The 23097-nt window shown below is 34.1% G+C and overlaps 1 protein-coding gene across 1 annotated transcript; it reads right to left on the minus strand.

The window, feature by feature from the left end:
- Window positions 1–5155, minus strand: LOC114256143 (ferritin-3, chloroplastic-like). Its single transcript, XM_082876986.1, has 8 exons — window positions 4593–5155; window positions 3006–3089; window positions 2847–2907; window positions 2645–2732; window positions 1928–1989; window positions 1622–1687; window positions 1427–1490; window positions 1–308 (listed from the first exon to the last, which is right to left on the minus strand). Exons 1-8 carry the CDS (start codon window positions 5018–5020, stop codon window positions 253–255), a joined length of 909 nt encoding a protein of 302 aa, XP_082733112.1. The 5' UTR covers window positions 5021–5155; the 3' UTR covers window positions 1–252.
- Window positions 5156–23097: the final 17942 nt, after the last annotated feature.

Raw genomic sequence — 23097 nt, forward strand, 5'->3', positions numbered from 1 at the left:
TCAGATAAAAAATTCTTCTAAACAGCATAGATAGGAAATTTTAAAGCATATATATAACCAATATCTCATGCACTCTTAACCTAGTACTAATGTAGATGACTAAATTAGTCCCATATGAGCTTTTCATCAGCCATCAATATAACTTTATCCGCAACCCAAAATCTCTAATTGAAAATCTAACACCACAAAAGACCACTCAGAAAGTCCTCCAAATCAGCTAGCAAGTCGAAGACAACAAGACCAGCTTCACCATCATGCTGCAACTCCTGCTTCCTCATGGAGGAGCATCTGATCAAAGTGCCAGACTCCTGAAATCACAGGAATACATACTGGGTTTTAGAACAGGAAAGACGGAAACAAAGAAATGCAGCAGCAACACATATAAGATAGTTGTTGTTGTCGTCGTCGTCGTCTTTTTTTTTTTTTTTAGAACATGAGAAGCAGTTATATTAAAATAAAACAAACAATATACAAATTAAAAAGAAAAACAACAAGACCCTAAAGGGCCAAACAAATAACCAAACAACAAAAATAGATCTACCAAAAAATCAGCTACGAGCTAGGGAAAACCACAATCTTCTCATAGATGTGATTTGAAAAACTAGATCTTCATCAAACCAAGTCAGATTTGCATAAACACCCGCCGTCCCCGTCGTCCACATTCCCATTGCCGCTATCTAACTCTGTCACCGCCGCCGTAATTCGGACACCGCCAGAAGCTAGAGTTGAAGAGGAAGTAACATCCACAATAGTATGGGAAAAGGATTGAGAGAAGAGAAAACCATCGTATGTGTCGAAAATCAAAAAGCTATGTCAAAATTGGGAGAGAAACACCCAAATCTACATTTTAGAAGTGTTGTCGTCGGAACACCCCTCTCTTCCGGCCTTTATATAAGATAGTTATTGCTATTGCTAAATTGTAGCAACTTCAACAGAAAAGCAAGCTTCAATGTCATGCCAAAATATGACATTGCCAAAATTTGTGATGCCAAATTTTGACTATAGCTCTCTTTCTCTCTTTCATAATGGGGCCCCCAAATGACATTTTGAATTTTATTTTTTTATTTTTTTATTTTGGAATAAAATAGAAGAAATTACTAGTGCACCATTGGAACATTGCTAAAACAGCAACTGCTAGGTACCCAAAAAATTTAATCAGAATAAGTATTGAATGGTTGATATTCATTTCAAGTATGGTTTACCACTATACAAGAATTAAATCTAAGCCACATCAAAAGTCTGGTAAAGTATTATGGATTCTTAGACTTTATGGTGCTCAAATTTGGTATTCTTATACAATGTCATGCCAAATTTGGTGTTCTTTCACTATTCATTTTACATTTTAGCATTTGCTCCAACAAGGCCAAAATTACAAAACAAAATGGATTAAAATAGGGATCAAGGTGTGAGGAATTTGGATTCATACCATGTCCTTTGCCCACTCTCCGCAACTGAGCAACGTATTCTGACATCTTCTTAATGGCTTCCACCTAATAATAATAATAAGAAAAAGATTGAACACAGAAATCAGTATATCATGCTTACATGAGTGACACAATTATCTTCTAAAAGGAAATAAGGAAATTTCAGATGAATGGGAACAAATGTATTTGCGTTTCACCTGCTCAGTTAAAAATTCACTTTCGACAAAATCAGTCAACTGCGCATCATTGTTCTGGCTTGCTACCTGTTGTCACAGTTAATATCGTAAATAACCAATACCTCAACTTCACACTAGAATAACAACAGTAAGCAATTTCAAACACACTGGATTACATAGATCAACTTTTCGATCCTTGGAGTCACAAAATGTAATACAACTTCCTGGGACATTTTCTCCATTGGTCATATAGAACTGCCTAAAAACGAATGAAAACTATAACAAGAACTAGGGCCAAGTAAACAAGACACAAAAGGAATGTCTTACAGCGTGCAAGTTCAGAAGTTTTTCATTTGTCAACTTCTCCAAAGACAGTGCAAGCTCCATTGCTACATCAACAAATTTGCCACAATCAGTATCAATCGCTTAAGATATAGAGGTTTCAATCACTTTTTTTAAAATAAAGGGTTCATGAGTATGAGTACACAAATTGACATGCCGTGAACAGCAAAACCACAAAACAAAGGCAATTTTACAAGCACTCGGCAAGTTTGGGAACATACTAAAATAGCTAAAAGGTCACTGCCAAAAAGTCACTTTTCTCTCTACTTTGAACGTCTTTTTATAAAAAAACTAAAAAATCAACTAAAATAACTACTTCCCAAAACAACCCTTAGTTCTTGGTCATTTACCATTAATAACAGCAATACACATGCTACTCAAAGGCAGACAAGAAGAGCCGATACATGTAAGTGATTACTACATGAGCACATCACGATGGAAATCATTATAAATTAAAATACAAAATGCCAAGGAAGTCCCTCTGTTTCCATAAAATAAAATGTTCAAGACGCTACATGATGAAAGCCACCGCATGAAGTCCAATTCATTGTACTTCATGACCCAAAGAAATCATAATCAAAAGCCAAAAAGAGCACATTTGAAAACAACTGTATGGCTATATCGTTAAATTGATAAAAGCTGTAATAAAGCAGGTTCAATTCTCATCATATTGCATAAAGAAAAGCCAAAACAAAAACTTACCATACAATGCATCTCCCTTCTCATCATGGTCAAACTCAGACAGTGGCATCAGAATTGATTGCAGCTTCACTTTCCCACCTCGTTTTTTCTGACATTTATCGCAGCAACAAATATTAGGGATTCAAATTCATACAAACTATGCCAATTAGAAATCAATTGAAAATGAAACGTTTTGAATCATAGATGTATTTTTTTCAAACACCTGATACTTCATGAACTTCTCAGCATGGTCCCGTTCCTCTTCACTTGATTCCTCAAAAAACCTACATATAACAAGCAATAAATCAGATCAGACTTGCCCCCCAATAAACCATAAGGAAAGTAATTCAAATAAAAAAATTTGAGAATTTTGAAAGATTACTTTGCAAGACCCTTGAGAGCAATGTTGTCGCGATCAAAGTAGGCAAACATAGCATGGTACACATATGATACATTGTATTCAACACTGTAAAAACAAACAAGTAGACATAGAACATTAGAGAAAATGTGAAAATCAAGTAATAGTCAGAGCTCAAACAGAGTCCATTAAACTAATAGCTCAAGCACGAACATAAACACCAAGCAATGGTACACATAAACACCCATATGGAGAATCCATAAAATTAAGAACTAATAAATGTTGAAATTTTGTTTTGGATAAAAATGATGACAACAAATAATCACATAGATAGGCCTCATTTGGGTAGTCATATTTTACCCTAAAACCAAAAAATTACTAAAAGAGTAAAAAAAAAACTTTTAAAAATAAGAAAGAACAATAATGCCAGACACCGACATTTGAGACCCCCCTAAATACACCCCAATCATATGGCAAGGAAGTAGGATTCCGGATCCTCGAGAGTGATTTTTCATAGGGTGATCTTAAAACTTATTTGGGAGTTGACTTTTTAGTTTTATACAAAAATATGTGCAGAAAATAGAGCGAGATGTATCTGGTGTTTTTTTTTTGGACTTTTTAACTAAAAATTCATCTTCCCAAACAAGTTAGTGATTTTTTAAATGACCGATATTTTTTTAAAGTGATTATCAGTACTATTGTATCCTCAACTTTTGTATGGTAAATTATTCAAAAAATCACTCTAACTCTAAAATAACTCTACGTAAAATCACTTTAGAGGATGCAAATATAAGTAGAACTTCACATAATTGAGAGTATGTGACAAGCCAAAAGTTGAGACCTATCATTTCACATCATTGGGTGAAATTATGGGGGTTTTATTACAGGTCTCAAACATTTTTCAAAGAAAATAAATAATAATTAATCAACACATACAAAAAAAAGCCAAAGATTTTCTCAGTCACTTTACTTTTTGCACAAAGTCATTTTCAGACATGGCCTTGTTTGGTTTGTATTTCTCAAAAATTTTTGGGAAAAATTCCTTACAAATAAGTTTTCAAAAGTAATCAAACCAAACAAATTTTCTCAAAAAAAATTTTCAAAACTTGTTTGGTTTACAACTTTTCCAAACAAATCTCTCTCTCATACACATCAAATTAATCACTTTTTCTAAAACTCTCTCCCAAAATAATTTTCCAAAACATCTTTTGAAAAAAACCAAACCAAACAACTTTTCGTACTTTTTATCTCTAAAACTCATCTCCCAAACTCAAACCAAACATATCAAATTTTAACCCCTTCAAAAAAACAAAAACAAAAAAGGGGTCAAAAAATCACTAAAAACTTCTTCCCAAACCACCCCTTTGAATATCAATCAAGAAAGGAAAATAAACCCAATCTGAGATTGAGAAAATATGACCCAAACATGTTAAAAGGGAATAGAGGAACCACGTAGAGAGCTAAAAATACGTAGATAAAAAAAATCAAGAACTGACATAAATGTCGGAACACTGTTTGGGATACGCATGATAAAAAAACAAATAATCAAATACATTTTATGATGAATATCAATCAAGAAAAGAAAAGAAAGCGGAAAAAACAGAAACCCACTTGATCTGTTCGTTGATAGCGGACTCGCATTCATCGGAGTATTTCTGGCGAGCAATGGAAGAGTGGGGGAGAGTAGGGACGAGTGTGAGCTCCTTCTTCACCTCTTCAAACGGCTCGAACACTACACCGGTAAGAGGCCGATTGTCCGAGCCCTTAGAAGCGCAAACCAGAAACCCATTTCCGATCTTGGCTTTCGAAGAAACCCCCAAAACAGAGGACCCAAATGGACTCAGATTGTCCCCATGAGGGTTCACGAGAGAGAAAGCCGAAGCAGCTCGGAGAAGCATAATGGTGTTTGTAGAGAGAGAGAGAGAGAGAGAGAAAGAGAATGAGGTTGGGGAAGAACAGGGAAGATGACAAGGCTTAGGGGTGGTGTGGTTTGTGGTGAGTGAGTATGAGATATATGGGAAGTGCATGTCTGGCAGCATTGGATGTGGGCCGTTGGATGGAGGACACGTGGAGGGATGGGATTGAGTGGTGGCAGAGGGAGCGTGGTAGGCTTGTGGCGTATCTGGAGATGCTTGTGGAATCCCGAGACAATTTTTTTTTTGTTTTTTTTTGAACTGCCCGAGACAGAAAATCTGGTCCAGCGTTTTCGAATGGAAAACTTATGGAGGGGTCTTTTGGCAAAGCCAAAAAAAAATCAATTTTTTAGTTTTTTAATTTTTGTACATAAAAAATCAATTTTTTTAGTTAAAAAAAAAAAGTCAATTTTTTTTGTCAAAAAAAATGATTAAGAAAGTTAAGAAGTCAATTTTTTATCAATTTTTTAAAACGCTCTTGAATAATATTATATGTATCAATTGATATATTAACTAATGTACTAATTGATGATGTGACATAATGCCGTTTTGGGAAGAAGCCGAAAACGCAGGGTTCGTTTGGTTTGTATTTGTGAAAAATTTTTGGGAAATTTTCTCTAAAAATAAGTTTTTAAAAGTAATCAAACCAAACAAATTTTCCCAAAAAATTTTCTCAAAACTTGTAAACCAAACAAGTTTTCCAAACAAATCTCTCTCTCACACACATCAAATCAATCACTTTTTCCAAAACTCTCTCTCAAAATAATTTTCCAAAACATTTTTTAAAAAAAACCAAACCAAACAACTTTTCGTACTTTTTATCTCTAAAACACATCTCTCAAACACAAACCAAACATACCCGCAATGTTTGGCAACAACAACAAAAACACAGCATCATGCAAAAAGCCAAAACCCAAAACCCACCATTTGGGAAGACCCCAAAGCGCAGCTTCTTCATTTACCAAACTACCCTTTGAAAAAATTATTATTAATTAATTCAAAATAGTGTTGACATGCCAAAGGACAAAGTTGTAAATCTAATTAAAAAGTAAGGATATTTTGGTCATTTTAGAGTGATGTGACACTTTTACAAAATATTAAATCAAAAATCAAAAAAGTCAGGTTTTTACTAACTTCTCAAATCACTTCCAAAAAAGCAAAAAAGCTTGGTAAAAAGTCAAAAGTCAACTTTTTACCAACTTTCCAAAACACTCCATAATTTAAAAGGTTTTTTGAATTTATAATGTGATTAATGAGTGGAGTCAATAATAATGTTATAACTAATGTTGGTACACTAGTTAGTATACTAATTGGCGCATGTAACACTACCGATACTTATTAGTAGTTGATACAATATTCTCATTAATTATTGAGGCCCTTTTGGGAATTCGATATTTTAGTAGTTTTTTAATTTTTTATAAAAAATTATATAGAAAAATAAAAAAAGTGATGCAATAATTTACAGTAACGATAGATAGAAGTATTAGGGGACTGGGTAGGCAGATATTAACATTGACTAGCGTTGTAAATAGAAATATGGATCTACTTAATTTGACTAACGAAGTGACCTTTGATAGAGTTGTATGGAGAAGAAATATTTATATAGCCGACCCCATTTGATGAGATTAAGGTTTGATTTTTTGATTAAAAATAGTTTCTAAACAAAACTTGAATGTCACCTAAAATCAAAGAATTGTTTGGATTGTTTCAAATAAATATTTTAAATTTTTTTTATTAAAAGATATATAATATGATAAAGAGATGATATAATTCAAATAAAAGATAATATGATCTAAATAAGATTAAAAAAAAATGTGTTGCTTTAATATATACCAAATAATCCCCAAATCACAAAGAGCAATGTTAGAGATACAATAAACTTTCTTGTGTTAAAGTTTGTTTAGGGTGATTTATTTTAGACTCTTATTTGAATTATATCACCTCGCTGTCATATTGCATAATTTTTCATAAAAGCTCAAAATGTATACTTATTTAGATTATCTCAAACAATCTTTTAGTTTTTAAATCAACTTTTGAGAGTTTAAAACTTAAATTTGTTTGGTTTACAATTTTTTCAAAATTGTTTTCAATTATTTTTTTCTATCTCTTTTCTCTTTTTTTTTCGCATCCTACACATCGATCAATCATTTTTTCTTTCTTCTCTCTTCTCTCTTCTCTCAATATTTCACAACTTACATATCAATTCATCATTTTTTTCCTCACACTAATCTATTCAACTAAAAAAAAAAAAAAAATACAAATCATTCCAAATTACAAAACTACAAAATTATTTTCAAAATAAACAACTAAAAAAATTTTTAAATTTTGAAAAAACTTATATTTCAAAATTGATTTCAAAATCAAACCAAATGAATCCAAAATTTTTTATACACGAGTGTGGAACTCATACTTATGTGAGTGTAGGAATGGCAACGGGGCGGGGCCAGGGATTTCCCTCCCCGTCCCCGATCCCCGAAAGTATGGAACCTCCCGTCCCCGCCCCCGATCCCCAACAGGGAACCCCTCACTCCCCCCACCCCCGTTCCCTAACTGGGATCGGGTTTTCCCGACCCCGAAACATCCCCGACGGTGACTGAGTTACAGAATCCCTCATCATCATCATCATCACACACACACACACACACACACACACACACACACACACAGACACGCACACACATCTTCATAATAGAACCCCTCATCATCCTCATTACCAGTCATCATCCTCATAACCAATCTTCAACCAGCTGAGTTACAGAACCCCTCATCATCATCATCTTACACACACACACACACATCTGCAGATCTGAGATTGAGATCTGAGTCGTCATCATCATCATCATCACACACACAGACACAGTGAGAGAAGAGAGGTCTCGATCGGTTGAGAGAGGAGAGAAGATGGGGACTAGTTGCGCCACTGGTATCAAGCGGCGGAGTGCGGCCACAGCGGCGTAGAGACGAGAGACAGAGAGCGGCAGAGGAAGAGGGGATCTAAGATAAGAGAGAGAGAGATCTGAAATGAGAGATGAAAGGAGTTTTGTTAGATTAGATCTGTGATAAGAGAGAGAGAGAGAGAGAGAGAGAGAGAGAATAGTATTTATTATATATAGTGGGTTGGTGAGTGAGAGAGGAGAGAGAGGTGGGGCAGAATCGAGACCGGGAACGGGGCCGGGGTCGGGCCGGGCCGAGGCGGAACAACTTATCACCGTCCCCGGCCCGAAAATGATCGGGGATTTTTTTTTGAATACCGTCCCCGGCCCGTCAGGGGTATTTTTCGGGGAATCCCCGTGTTAATCGGGGTCGGGAGGTCGAGTCCCCGTCAGGCCGGGTTTAAATTGCCATCTCTATGTGAGTGTTTGGTATAAATATTGATAGAATATTTGGAGTGTAATAGTTTAATAATTTTGAATCATAAATCTCACCTCTTTTATCAATCACAATATTTTGGAACACCACTTAGCCATGAGAAAATTATTTGGTGTTCTCAGAACGTCACGTAACAATACTCCTCACCAATTACAATATAGTACGCCTCTTTTGCTCCTCAATTACCCATTACAAAATCATAAATTCTACTTAACCAATCATGACACTCTTGGGCATCACCTAACAGTGCTTCAGGACCACTCAATAACTTCTCCTTTGTAATGCCTCAAAACCACTAAATAACTTTTCAAAAAACATGCAAATGACATGAATTGATGGGGTCAAATTTGGGATTTCATTGATTGTTCAATTTTTGTCCAACTGTTATATAATTAGGGATGGCAATTTGAAACCGACCCGACGGGGACCCGACCCCCCGACCCCGAATGGGACGGTTTTTCCCCGAAAAAAACTCCCCACGAGCCGGGGATGGTATTAAAAAATAAACCCTCAATCATTTTCGAGCCGGGAACGGGGATAGATTTCCCCGCCCCGGCCCCGGCCCGAGTACACCCGTATATATCCCCGAATATATATAGTATATGTGTTTAGGTTATTTCATTTCATTTCACTCCTCTCTCCCACTCACACTCTCTTCTCTAGGCGATGCTCTCCCTCTCTCTGCTGCGATGCTCACGGCGATGGCGCCGGCGTCGGCCGCTCCTCCTCTCTCCCTCACGGCGTCACTCCTCCCTCTCTTCTCTCGGCCTCTCTCCCTCTCTCTGCTGCGATGCTCACGGGTGTGTTTAAATCTGAAGATCTGGGTGTGTTTAGGTATTTGTTATTTGTTATTAAATCTGAAAATCTGAAGAAGAAGAACAGATCTGTATATATATCTGATGAAGAACAGATCTGATTGTTGTGTATATATATATCTGTATATATATATATGTCTATGATTAATTTTTTTTGATGATTGTTATATATATATATATATATATATCTATGACAGATTTTTTTTTTTTTTTGATCTTCTTAATGTTACTTTTTGAGCTCACTGAGATGTTGATGTTGTTGTTTTGGCCGGGGATTTTCGGGGTCCGGGAAACCCGATCCCCGTAGGGGGCGGGGGTGGGGGTGGTGGTGGGTTCCCCGTCGGGGATAGGGACGAGGACGGGGGGAGTTCTGCCATCGGGGATCAGGGACGGGGACGGTGATCCCCGGCCCCGCCCCGCCCCGCCCCGCCCCGCCCCGCCCCGCCCCGTTGCCATTCCTATATATAATGCCAGAGCTATAAGAGACAAAAGTATGGGGTATCTTTATTAATTATGAGTTAATTTTATTAATCATTATAATTTAGATGCTAATAATAGATGAAGAATAATAGGTGCAGCACAATTTTAAATTTTAAATTCACTCATAATTTTAAATTTTAACAGATGAAGAATAATTAGGCTTCATATAATTAAATTTGTGATAAATTAAAAATCGATACCTAATATATTATGAGTCAATTTGATGTAATTTATTATAAGTTAAAATTTATAATAAAAATGTAAACGTCAAAACAGATTCTCTCAATTTCTAAATAATTATTTTTTTTCACTTTATTTAAGATATCTTCCTTAATCAGTTGTACATAGAAGTTATACTTATTTGACACAGACTTTAAAAAAATAACTATAACCAAAATAAATTGCACCAAATAACCTTTATGTCATTGCGAAAAAAAAAAAAAAACAAATTTCTTTTATGACTGCGAAGTAACCATTAACTAGAAAAATGAGGGGTAAAATTGACAATTTATTGCAGGGAGGACCACTAAAAAGATATGTCTCATTCATGGAAGGCCAAAATTTAATGGTTTAGTCATTTTCAGGGATTGTTAACAAAAGCACACTTTTTACTCTAAACCAAAATATAAACTCATGTTGGAATGTCGACAAACACGATGCTCTTTCGTTTTTTTATAGTTTATAAGTTAATTTTTATTATAATAATTTTTTATATTATTAACATACAAGCTTAAAAGTAAATCATAAATCTATTTGGTGAATCTTTTGATACTTGGTAAATAAGGCCTGGTTTGACATACACTGAAAAAGATTAAAAATCAAAAAGTTACTAAAAAAATTAAAAAATTATCACTATTTATCAAAAAATATATATATAAAAAAAAGCAAATTACACAGGTGCCAAGTACAAACATACACAGTAGTGAAGTGATATCAGTGATGGCCAATTACAAGCCATACATATTGAAGTGATGGTCAGTGGTACAAATTTACAACGCGGGGTGTACAAAAAAATTAACCCAGAATGGTGCTGTTTGGCCCGTGGGGGCCCATCACGGGTCTCGTTTTGATGGTTTGAAACGTTCAATGTGTAGAACTCATCGAGTACTATATATCTGTAAAAAATCACGTTGATCAGATATCTCTAACTACATGATCAAATCAGTTTTGTATAAAAAAAAATAGATGGTGTTTATAGTTAACGATTGACAAAAAATTAATCCGATCAGATAGTTATCAATATCCAATCAACGTGATTTTTTACAAGCATATAGTACTCAACGAGTTCTACACATTGAACAATTCCAATTAAGAAAACGGGACCTATGGTAAGCCCCCACGGGCCGAACAACACCGTCTAATTCATTGTCCGAAAAGGAGACAAGCATCTCCTATACTACTCTCTACAAACCTTACTACCTACCGTACAGCCTACAATGTACAAACTTCTCCAATATGTTTGGTTAAATAAGTTGTCATAGAATATTTTTATTGTGTAAATATTCAAAATGATTTTAGAAGTCTCTTTACATCAATAATTAAGACAAAAAATAATATTAAAAATCATGAAAAAAATATTATGAAATATTTTATAAAAATTTTTTATCATTTAATTAATATATAATATTTTATTATATATATAATCTAATAGTAAAAAATTCTTTCATAATCATTTTTATAATATATATTTTTTTAACATGCCTAATATTTCTCCATTCAAAGCGGAAACCAAATATCAAGAAGACTTTTTAGGAAAAGATGGTTTGCATTATGCAGACCTTTTGCAAGGGGAAAATTGAGGGCGGGTTTGTGCCACGTGGTTTTTGAAAAGAGTATTTAAATGAAATGATAAGTTATTTGAATAATCATCATCGAATATTTTATTTAATGATTTTTTTAAAGAAAAAAAAAAGTTATTGATTATAGTTAGGGATAGCAATTTGAATCTAACTCGATGGGGACTCAACTCCCCGATCCCGAATTAAGCAGTTATTTCTCGAAAAATATCCCTCACGGGTCGGGAATGGTATTAAAAAATTAATCCCCGATGATATCCGAGCCGAGAACAGAGATACATATCCAAGCCTCGGACTCGGCTCGGCCCGGCCCCCAATTAGCCCTAACGTAAAATTACCATTATGTCTCTGGCTATATATATGTGTGTGTTTATTTAGGGTTTGACAAATTTACATACACTCTCATCAGTCTCTCACACACACAACGGCACTGCTTCTCTTCTCCCTCGCTCTCCTCTTCTCTTTCGCTCGTCGTTGCTCCCTTTAGGGTTTGGTCTCCCCCACTCTCTTTCTCTCACCGCCGATCGTCCCTCACCGCCGCTGCTTTTAGGGTTTCGCCTCCCCCCCTCTCTCTCTCTCTCTCTCACTCTCACACACACGACGGGGCTGCTGCTCTCTCTGCTTCCTCACCGATGATCCTCCCTCACCTCACCACCGATTTTGAAAGGCTCCCTCTCTCTCTCTAGGGATTTCGATCTAGGGTTTTACATATATATATATATATATATATCTGAGTGTATATATATTGATCTAAGGATTTCACATTCACTGTTTCGATTCGACCTCTGTTTTCTTTTTCTTTTTTCTTTTTTTTTTCACTCTAAATTTATTATATTTATATATATGTCAAAACAGTGGGATGAACATATATCTATTAAGATCTGTGATCTGTTTACTATTGATCTGTGATATGTGATCTGTGAACCTCTATCTGTTAAGATGGACTGATTGTTATTTTTTTGTTTACAGATTTTTTAATTTGAAAATATGTTGACAGATAAAAAAAAAAACACAAATATGACCAGCTACTGTAAGTCGGGGAATTTGCGGGGTCGGGGATACCCGATCCCCGATCGGGGCCGGGGGAGGAGGGGACGATGGGCTCCCCGTCGGGGATCGGGGGCGGGGATGGGGAGTATAGTCCCTGGCCCCGGCCTGCCCCGTTGCCATTTCTAATTATAGCTTATTTTAACAGTGTGCTATATCCACTTAGTTAGTATATATAATATTATTCTTATTTTAATTTAGGAGATTTGGTTAAAATCTTCTTATAATAAAATTTTAATATATTAAAGACAAGCATAAAAACTTTTTCTTAAAAAGTCTAACACATACTATTATTATCAAAATATTAAATTTTAAAATAATATAACTTTTAATGTAAATGTCGATTTTTAATAAAATTGATATTTTTAAAATTCTCTCATTAAGATCTCTCAAATAAGTTCCATGTAGACTATGAAATTTAAGGAAAAAATTTTTTTTTATTACCATCAAAATTAATATAAACAGTAACAGTAATATATTATTCTGTTTGACATGACATATTACTCTGTTTCATAGTAACATGTTACTCTGATAATATTATCCAAGAATATATATATATATATATATATATATATATTACTTTGTCTTGACTCAATTATGTGTTTTTTTTTTTAGGAATTTATGAAACAAAATAAATTAGACTGTCATTTTCACCAAATAAGGTTCTAATGAAAGAGTTTTGGCTAAATTTTCCTTTAATTTAAGATTCTCTGTTTTAGTATTTTTTTTTACTTACAATTTATTACATATAAATAATTTAAATAAATTAAAAAAGTTAATTATCTTAAAACAATATGAGTGCTTTCAAGTATTGATTTTTTTTAAGAGGCATTTACACACAAGTCATAATTAAGATTTTTTAGATATTCAAGTCTCATTAAATTTTTAATAGTTGGAACTATTCTTCAAATAATAATTGTTTATCATTTATGATAATCTATAAAAGCATATGATGATTTATCATTTATTTTAATTTTCAAAATTTTAAAATATCAACTTTTAAATTGAAAAAACTAAAAAAACAAAATAAAAAAAATTATGTGCAAAAAAAATTGAATTATTTTTGTGCAAAATTGAAAATTTTGTGTTTATAAAAGAGCATGATGATGGAATATTGATGTGCAAAACTAAAATAAATAAATAAAATTGATAATATTCTCAGTTTTAAAACTAGAAAAAACTATTAATATTTTCAATTTTATTGGATAGTTGAATCAAATTAATAAGTAGAAGGACAAAAACGTTTAATCTCATACTTTATTTTTTTCATCAGTTAGTAAAACAATTATTTAGAATATTATTATGTAAAATTGATAATATTCTTACTTTTAAAAATTTTAAAAAATAATAATATTTTCAATTTTACTAAGTATTTATTTTAAAAAAAAATTAAATAAAAATTAAACTATCATAATATTTATAAATAGGACTTTCAAATAATCAACACATTTTATAACCACCAAACAAATCATACATCTCATGAAAAGCACAATGTACAAACATGAAAAGGATGACAATGTCCCCCTCACTCATTATTATAATTTGATTATGGAGGGAGAGGGTACAGTCCACTTGGATAGCGAGATATTTTTGTTGTTTATTCAAATGTTTAATTATAGCATTGTGACACACAATTAACCAAAGGATTGGCTTAATTTTTATTTATTCAACAATGCTCCATACACCCAGTGGGGGTGGCGCCCCCAGTGACGTGGCGCGTCCCCACTAGTTCAAAATCAAAAAAAAAAAAAAAAAAAAAAAAAATTGTTTTTTTTCTTCCAACCCCCAGCTGACACCTCACTGGGTGTCACCCCCAGCTGGGGGTAGGAAGTATTTTTGTTATTTATTTTTGGTTGTATTCTAAATTAGAGTTAGTCCTATCCCTAATAGGGTTATGATTTTCAAATTCTTGGGCTAGTGATGCTCAGTAGGGCAGTGGGTGAGTATAGTGGGCTAATCATGTCTACAAAAGTTGTCGGAAAAAAAACATAAAAATAAAAGAAAAAAGCTTCATACCGCACCGGGGGTCGACCCCCAGTGAAGTGTCGGCTCTGGATTGGTTCAAAAAAAAAACTGTTTTTTTTTTTTTTTTTTAAAGTTTTCAACCAGTGGGGGCGCGCCACGTCACTGGAGGCCCACTGGGGGTATGCAGCATGTTTGAAAATAAAAATTCAATATAACAATAAAATTATATTATTATTAATATGTGATATTATCATTCAATAATATATTATTTTATTGACTATTATATATTAGTATCGGTTGGTTGGTGGTATGTGATGATGTGATATCATTACCAACAATGATAGGTGACTCGAAAAAATATGGCTCGAAACACTCAAAACGATGTCATTTTGAGTGTAAAACGACATCATTTTGATACATTCAAACTATTCGAGCCACAAAATTCGGGCCATCAAACATTCTCCTTTCATTATTTAGAAGAAAAAAAATATGAAAAAAATTCTGAAACCTGACAGAGACGGGACCGTGGGATTCGAAAAAACAAAATGGATCAAGAAATGGGTCGGATTGGGTTAAAGTAGTCTGGACTAGAATTAAAAGGTTGTCTTCAGAAGGGCAAGAAATTCCCGAAGCCCATTTCGAATGGGAAGCTCATTTGGGCTGTGTGGCCTAGTTTATCAGTCTGCCTAGCCGTGGCAGCTTTGATACCATTTTTTTTTTTTTCAAAAATTGAAACAAATAAAAAATTAAACGTATTTGGAAAATTATTTTCAAAAAAAAATTCAAGATTTTTTTTTAATGTCAAAAACCCCCCTCTTTTTTTACGAAACACTTTTAAATTGTATTATAAATTTTTAAAAGTTGTTTCTCACAAATAAAAAAGATGGTTGTTTCTAAACTTTTCATCATCTATATTTTCCAAAACACAATGAAAAACAAATAATAAAAATTGGAGAAATTACAAGTCAGTGGGATTTATACAAAATATTTAAAAATTAGTAAAAAAATTTATGAATTTAATTATTAATGTTTATAAATTTTACCATTGAATTTTTTTTTTTTTTTTGAAAAACTACACTAAGCTGTTATTCTCCCATAGAAATTTGAGAGCTGCTTTCGAAAATAGCATACTATATGCACTTTACCTATAACCACAACGTTTCGTAAAAAATATGGCGAATTATACAAACAGTCCCTATAATTTGGGCCTAGTGTCATTTTAGTTCATAACTTTTTAATTGTAACATATTTGACACTGAATTTTGAATCTTGTTTTAAAAAAGGACAATTGAAGATACTATTGATCAATTTCAAGGCCAAAGTCATTAATTTGAAAAAATATAAACTAATTTGATAAAAACAAATGTCAAAAAAAATATTTTTGAATTTTTAAAAATAATTTCTACCCACCAAAGATAAAATTATGTAAAATTGATAAATTTTTTAGACATTTATTTATTTATTTATTACAAAATTAATTTTTATTATGTATTTGGATGATGATAATGCAATGGATGGTTGTTAGTCTTTTAATAAGTAATTGATATATTTAATATATGAAATATTTTTAGTTTTAGATTTTTTTTCATTTAATAGATTGATTTAATAATGATATCAAAATTGTCGTCATACTTGACTTTTGAAAAATTAAAAATTAATTTAATAAACATAAAAACAACCACCCATTACATAATTATCATTCAAACACATAATAAAAATTAATTTTGTAAACAAATTAATAAATAAATATGTAAAAGATTTATCAATTTTATATAATTTTATCTTTGGTCGGTAGAAATTATTTTTAAAAATTCAAAGTATTATTTTGACATTTATTTTTATCAAATTAGTTTATATTTTTTCAAATTGATGACTTTGCTATTGAAATTGATCAATAATATCTTCAATTATCCTTAATTGAAATACTATTCAAAATTCAGAGTCAAATATGTCATAATTAAAAAGTTATGGACTAAAGTGACACGAGCTTCAAACTATATGGATTGTTAGTGTAATTCACTCTAAAAAATATTGTCACGCCCCAAAATTTGGACTATTAAATATTAAATTAGAACTAAACCCCAATCAATATTTCATCATCCAAATCCTAGGGGTAAAACAAAATCTAAACGTTCTCGTCTCTATAAGGTTTAAGTAAATTTCCATGCTAAAAAAATTACAAGAGATAAAAAAAACTAACAAAACTGCCAACCAAACCATCTACCATAATTTCATAATTATCCAATATCTCCAACATTAAAGTAGGAACTAGTCAGAATAATTTAAATAATGTAAAGATGAAAAATAACCCACAATGCCAAACTATCATAATACTAAGGTCGTAAAAAAATAATAATAAATACATAAACTAATATCAACTCTAAGCTCAAGAAAACAAAAGAAGTCCAAATGACATGTCCAACAACTATCGTTATTTCTCTTCACTACCGTAATCCCAACTAATCCTGCAAAGGAAGCTCGGTTGTGCTCAAATAGAACACACCCGAGTTGTCAAGAGACAAAACGGTTCAGTATACAGGTATACTGCTATGAGTACAAGATTTAATACCCACGTGTCCACCAGACACAAACAAAAGTACATTTAATTCTTGTTACAGGACATGACAAGTAGTTCCACTCGCACTGAGACAAAGGGGTTGTTTCTCGAGATACGGTGTCATTTAGTTTTTTACCCATACACAATTAAATATAAATTGAGTATAGAATAAACAAAATAAATATAAAAATTATGGTGGGTCAGCCCTACATAAAAAATTAGTAAGACCCACCATTCTGGAAAAAAAAAAAGAGTATAATTTAATCATAAGTAAATTGCAGAAGCAGTATAAAAACGCATTGTTTCATGCTTAAATCATTTGAATTGATCAAAACTCAAAGAACAAAAGTTGTACATAATCAAATTTTCTAAGAAGTTCCACGGACGAATTTAGTAGAAATTGAATAAGTTGAGGGAAAAACTTAATAGAAGAAGCTAAACGAAATTTGATCGAAAAAAATCTGGAACTGAAAACGAAAAGAAACTGTCCTAAGATGATTTTTTTCTGAAATGTTCAAAACACGAAAAGTGTTTAGAATAATGTTTTACTTTAGTTTGCGCGAAATCAATAAAAATGAGCTCGTTTCATGAGTTAAAACAACCTCTAAAATCTACATTGCTAAAATGAATAAAAACTGCTATAACCAAGATCATCATATTACATGTTATAATCGATCTTTTTAGTACAAAGTTAAAATATAAAAGTTGTCTAGAATTACGTATACATACCTCTGGCCAAATTTCATAATTTATCAAGGTCGTTTACTATTTTTCAAGATGTACAAATCAATACAATTCACACTATACCAACAAACTCATAGTTAAATTCTTTGTACCTTAATCCCACTACTTCGACCCTTCATTTCCGGCATACACATATATCCAATGTGCCTCCCGTATACCTAACACCGCTCCGAAGCCAAACTTGCACGGGAATATTATCTCGAGTTTGACCCACTCTCCCCAGATGGTTAGCATATACGTATACGCGTAAATCAAAACACTCATTTACTCATGAGAACAAGGCAATAATATATATATATATATATACACACAATCTCTCATTTACTCATAAGAACAAACATAATAATGCCAAGCCTAAGGCATTCAAATAAATCTCAAAATCCTTATTTTTTTTATACATTCTTTCTCACCGACACTCAAATAAAATAACAATCTATGGAGTTATGGTAGAGTGTAAGGAATTTATTTATGAGTTCTAAGTTTATGTTAATTTCATATAACCATGTGTGTGATTACAATTATAAAATAAATACATATAAAAATCTTAAACCTTACATATACATCTAACCAAATAATCAAATCAATTCATCATCTACATGCAAATACAAAATCAAATTAACATCGAATAAATAAATAAAAATAAAAAATTAAACATAAATTAAGAAAAGTAAGTTTTATACTCACAATATTTTTTTAAAGATCAAAGAATCACTTAAATAATTAATTAAGACACCAAAACAAAACTCTAATTTTTTTTCTCCTTTTCTCCTCTACCGTCCCTGTCTCTCGGCTGCACTCTTTTTTTCTTTTCTTTTCTCTCATTCTCTTCCCGTGGTGGATGCTGGTGCTTTCAATTCTAGGGTTCCTTTATTTATATATATATATATATATCTAACCTAAAAGGCTCTAAATTATTTTTATTTTATTTTTTTTTTCCTCGTGATATTATAACCTAACCACTATTATTATACAACTAGACCACCATATATAAATATAAATATAAGATTAAATATGTATATATAACGCATTATATATATATATATATATAAATATTTAAATTAATTATATATAATTAAATATCACATTAAATTAATTGAATACCACATTAAATTCTCATGTAGTCACGCAATTAATAAAACCAAAAATAAAATAAAGTAATAATAATAAATAATGACTTACGAAAAATTAAGGTCGCTACAATATACAAATCTCAAAAGAATCTCGTCTCGAGATTCGATAGGAGAGAGCACTAAACAAAAAGTTCCAGGTGCATATGCCGAACTTTCTCTTCCAATTCCCAAGTGATATCATTCTCATCCTCGCTCCATTGCACTTTCACCAAGTTTACTTTCTTGCGCCGTAACTGCTTTACATGCCGATCTAGAATAGTAACCGGTCACACCACATACGTGAGATCATCATTAATCTCCAACACTTCTGGTGATACTTCTTGGGAAAGGTCTTGCACACACTTTCGCAATAAAGATACATGGAACACGTTGTGAATCATAGCTAAAGCAGGTGGTAAGGCTAATTTGTAAGCCACATTACCAATCCTCTCAGTGATCTCGTATGGTCCCACAAATCTAGGTGTCAACTTTCCCTTCTTTCTGAACCGCATGATACCCTGCATCGACGAAACTTTCAAAAACACAAAATCTTCGACATTCAACTCAACCCCTTTACGTTTTCTATCAGCGTAACTCTTCTGACGACTCTGTGCAATCTTAATACGTTCTCGAATAATGTTCACCTTCTCCATGGTCTTTCTCACCAACTTTGGCCCTAACAACGGCGCATCTCCTACCTCCATCCAACAAGCAGGTGATCGACATGGTCTCCCATACAAAGTCTCAAAAGGTGCCATCTCGACACTGGAGTGATAGCTATTATTATAAGCAAACTTCAGTAATGGCAAGTGTTCTTCCCAACTACCACTAAGATCGAGGACACAAGCTCTCAACACATCCTCCAAGATCTAATTTAAGCTCTCAGTTTGCCCATTCATCTGAGGATGATAAGCCGTGCTCAAGTCTAAACTAGCACCTAAAGCATGCTGAAAACTCATCCAAAACTCTGCCACAAACAATGGATCACGATCCGAAACTATAGAAACTGGTGCGCCATGAAGTCGCACTACCTCCCGAATATACAACCTAGCCAGTTTATCCGCAGTTCGGTGAACACTGATTAGAATAAAATGAGCAGACTTGGTGAGTCAATCCACTATCACCCAAATAGATTCATTACCTCGCTTAGACCCGCGGCAATCCATCCACGAAATCCATAGAGTTGTACTCCCATTTCTAAGTAGGGATCTCGAGAGGCTGCAAAAATCCAAATGGACATTGGTGTTCTGCTTTAACCTGTTGACACACATAACATCGAGATACATATTCTCCTGCGTTCTTCTTCATACCTTCCCACCAAAACGTCCTCTTCAGGTCATGATACATCTTAGTCCCACCAAGGTGAATGGTATATCGGGACCTATGGGCATCATCCATAATCTTTTTTCTTAATTCAACTATGTTAGGTATACACAATCTGCCCCTGAATCGCAATCCCCTATCTGAGTCCACAGACCAATTAGTAGGACAATAATCAATCAAATGCACCACAAGGTCATTGAGCTTATTGATGAGGAACCCATCTAAATTCTACATCTGACAAACTTTACCCAGTAACGTTAGGTGCACGGTCAAACTACCACTGCATGCCCTCTCGACACTCTCTATTGGTTGAACATCATGCATCGAAATTAACTCTAAGGACTTTCATTCTTGAAATATCAAAGAAGCTATAATCCCATGTTGTCGACTAAGTGTATCTATTGCCACATTTCCTTTCCCCGGGTGGTAAAGGATCTCGAAATCATAACTACTGATGAATTCAACCAACCTTTATTGCCTCATGCTCAACTCTTTTTGAGAAAAAGATATTTAAGACTCTTATGATCTGTGTACAACTCAGAGTAAAGCGCTCCCCAAACAAGTCGTGTCGCCACACTTTCAACGCAAAAACAACTGCTGCTAGCTTTAAGTCATGAGTAGGGTATCGTCTCTCATGAGGGTTTAACTATCGAGAAGCATAAGATATAACCTTCTAATACTGCATCAACACACATCCCAACCCAGTTCCACTCGCATCAGTAGACACGACTAGCTTTTCCCCTTGTACTGGTAGAGTTAACACCGGTGCTGTAGTCAAATGCTGCTTTAACTTTTGGAAAGCTCTCTCACAATCATCTGTCCATACGAACTTCACATTCTTGCTAGTCAACTTGGTCATGGGTGCTGCAATAGTGGAAAATTTTTCTATATATCTCATATAATAACCGGCTAGTCCTAAAAAAACTCCTCACCTCTAAAGGGTTCGTAGGCAGCTTCCATTCTTTGACTGCAACAACTTTCTCAGGATCTACCGCTATTCTCTAATTGGACACAACATGTCCCAAAAACCAAACTTCTTTCTCCCAAAAGGAACACTTACTGAACTTAGCGTATAACTGCTGCTCCTTTAAAGTCTGTAACACGACTTTCAAAGGTTCTCTATGTTCTTCTTCATTCTTAGAATACACCAGAATATCATCTATGAAGATAATTACAAATTTATCTAGATACGGTTGAAAAATTCTAATCATCAAGTCCATGAAATAGGCAGGAGCATTGGTCAAACCAAAAGGCATTAAAGGAAATTCGTACAACCCATATCGGGTCTGAAAAGTAGTAAGTGGTATACTTTTCTCTGACACACCTATCTGATGGTAACCCGTTCTGAGATCAAATTGAAAAAACATGGCTGCCCCCTTCAACTAATCAAACAAGTCATCAATTCTAGATAGCGGATACTTGTTCTCGATAGTCATCTTGTTCAACTCTCTATAATCTATGTACATGTGGAGAGTGACATCTTTCTTGGAAACAAAGATCGCAGGTGCTCCCCACGAGGAGTTACTTGAACGTATGAACCCTTTTTGAAGCATCTCTTCCAGCTGCTTCTTCCTCTCCACAAGCTCTTTAGGTGCCATTCTGTATACCGCTTTAAAAATTGGTGCAGTTCCCGACACTAGGTCAATGCGAAATTCTACTATCTATTGAGGTGGAGGTCTAGGTATCTCTTGAAATACATCCTCAAACTCACAGACCACATCTACCTCACTAATCTCCTGGTTAGAGATTTCTACTGAGCACAGAAAACTTGTTATCACTAACTCTTCTCCATCGCTAGAAGTGTAGGTAAGCTGTGGCATACCGGGAATATTTATATTTACAGTTCTTCCAACACAATTTAGAGCCACAAAGTATTTTCGCAGCCAATCCATACCTGAAATAATTGTAAACCCCTCAAACCCTAACACAATTAGGTCCGCATACAAGACTCTACCCGCAAAATCAATTTCATAATCTTTACACATCTCATAAAGAGTAACTACCCCTCCTAAAGGGGTCTCAACACGAATAGGTCTAGACAAGGAGATAGTTACAAGGTGTTCTCTTTCTACAAACTGTCTAGATATGAAAGAATGAGAGGCACCAGTATCAAAAAGTACTCGAATAGGTTCTTGAAAAAGATTAAAAGTACCTTGCACTTTGTTATTTCCTAGCATCACTGCAAATACCCTGGCTGTAGCTGCCTGACCTTGTCGCGCCTGTTATCTCTGAGGGCAATCCTTGATTACATGTCCCAACTGTTGACACCCAAAGCACTTCTTATTGATCGGTTGAGGTGCTACTGCTCTGATAGGTGGGAGTCCCTTCAACTAAGGTACGAGAGGACGATAACCCAACTGTGACACTTGTTGCCGCTGTCTTTGATAACCCTGGGGGCGTAGACCACCCTGTCTCTGATAATAGTGCCCCTGGGGCTGGAAATTTCCTTAAGGCCTGAAATTACCCTGAGGTCTGAAATTTCCCTGACTACCCTGTTGTTGTGGCCTTTGAAACTGCTGAACCCTAAGCCTTTGATCATAGGGTCTGTATTTGTTTCCATCATGCTGTTGGAAGTGACTTCCTCTGGAAGTCTTTCTAACTTTGGCATTCCCTTCTTTAAACTATTTCTCATTTCCCTCATACTTCAGTGCCAAGTCAAGAACTCTGTCAAACGGTTCAGCATCAAAGGGAATAAGGGACTTAGACAGGTAATCATTTAATCTCTTAATAAATTTTTCATTATTCTTCTCCTGTGTGTCAACCAAGTAAGGGGCATAACGAGACAACTCCGCAAACTTGGTGACATGCTTGATCACTGTTCTATCCTCTTGGGTCAGCTTCGAAAATTCATCACTCAGTTGAGATCGAATAGCAGCAGGAACATACTTTCGGTCAAAACAGGTTTTAAAATCTGCCAAAGTCAAAGTCGTAAAATCTTGACCCTCATTCCACGAGTTCCACCAAAATAGGGCTGCTTCCTCAAGCTGATATGTAGCCA

The sequence above is a fragment of the Camellia sinensis genome, chromosome 1 (genome assembly GCF_055761805.1).
Source record: "Camellia sinensis isolate YWXY chromosome 1, ASM5576180v1, whole genome shotgun sequence".
NCBI lineage: Eukaryota > Viridiplantae > Streptophyta > Magnoliopsida > Ericales > Theaceae > Camellia > Camellia sinensis.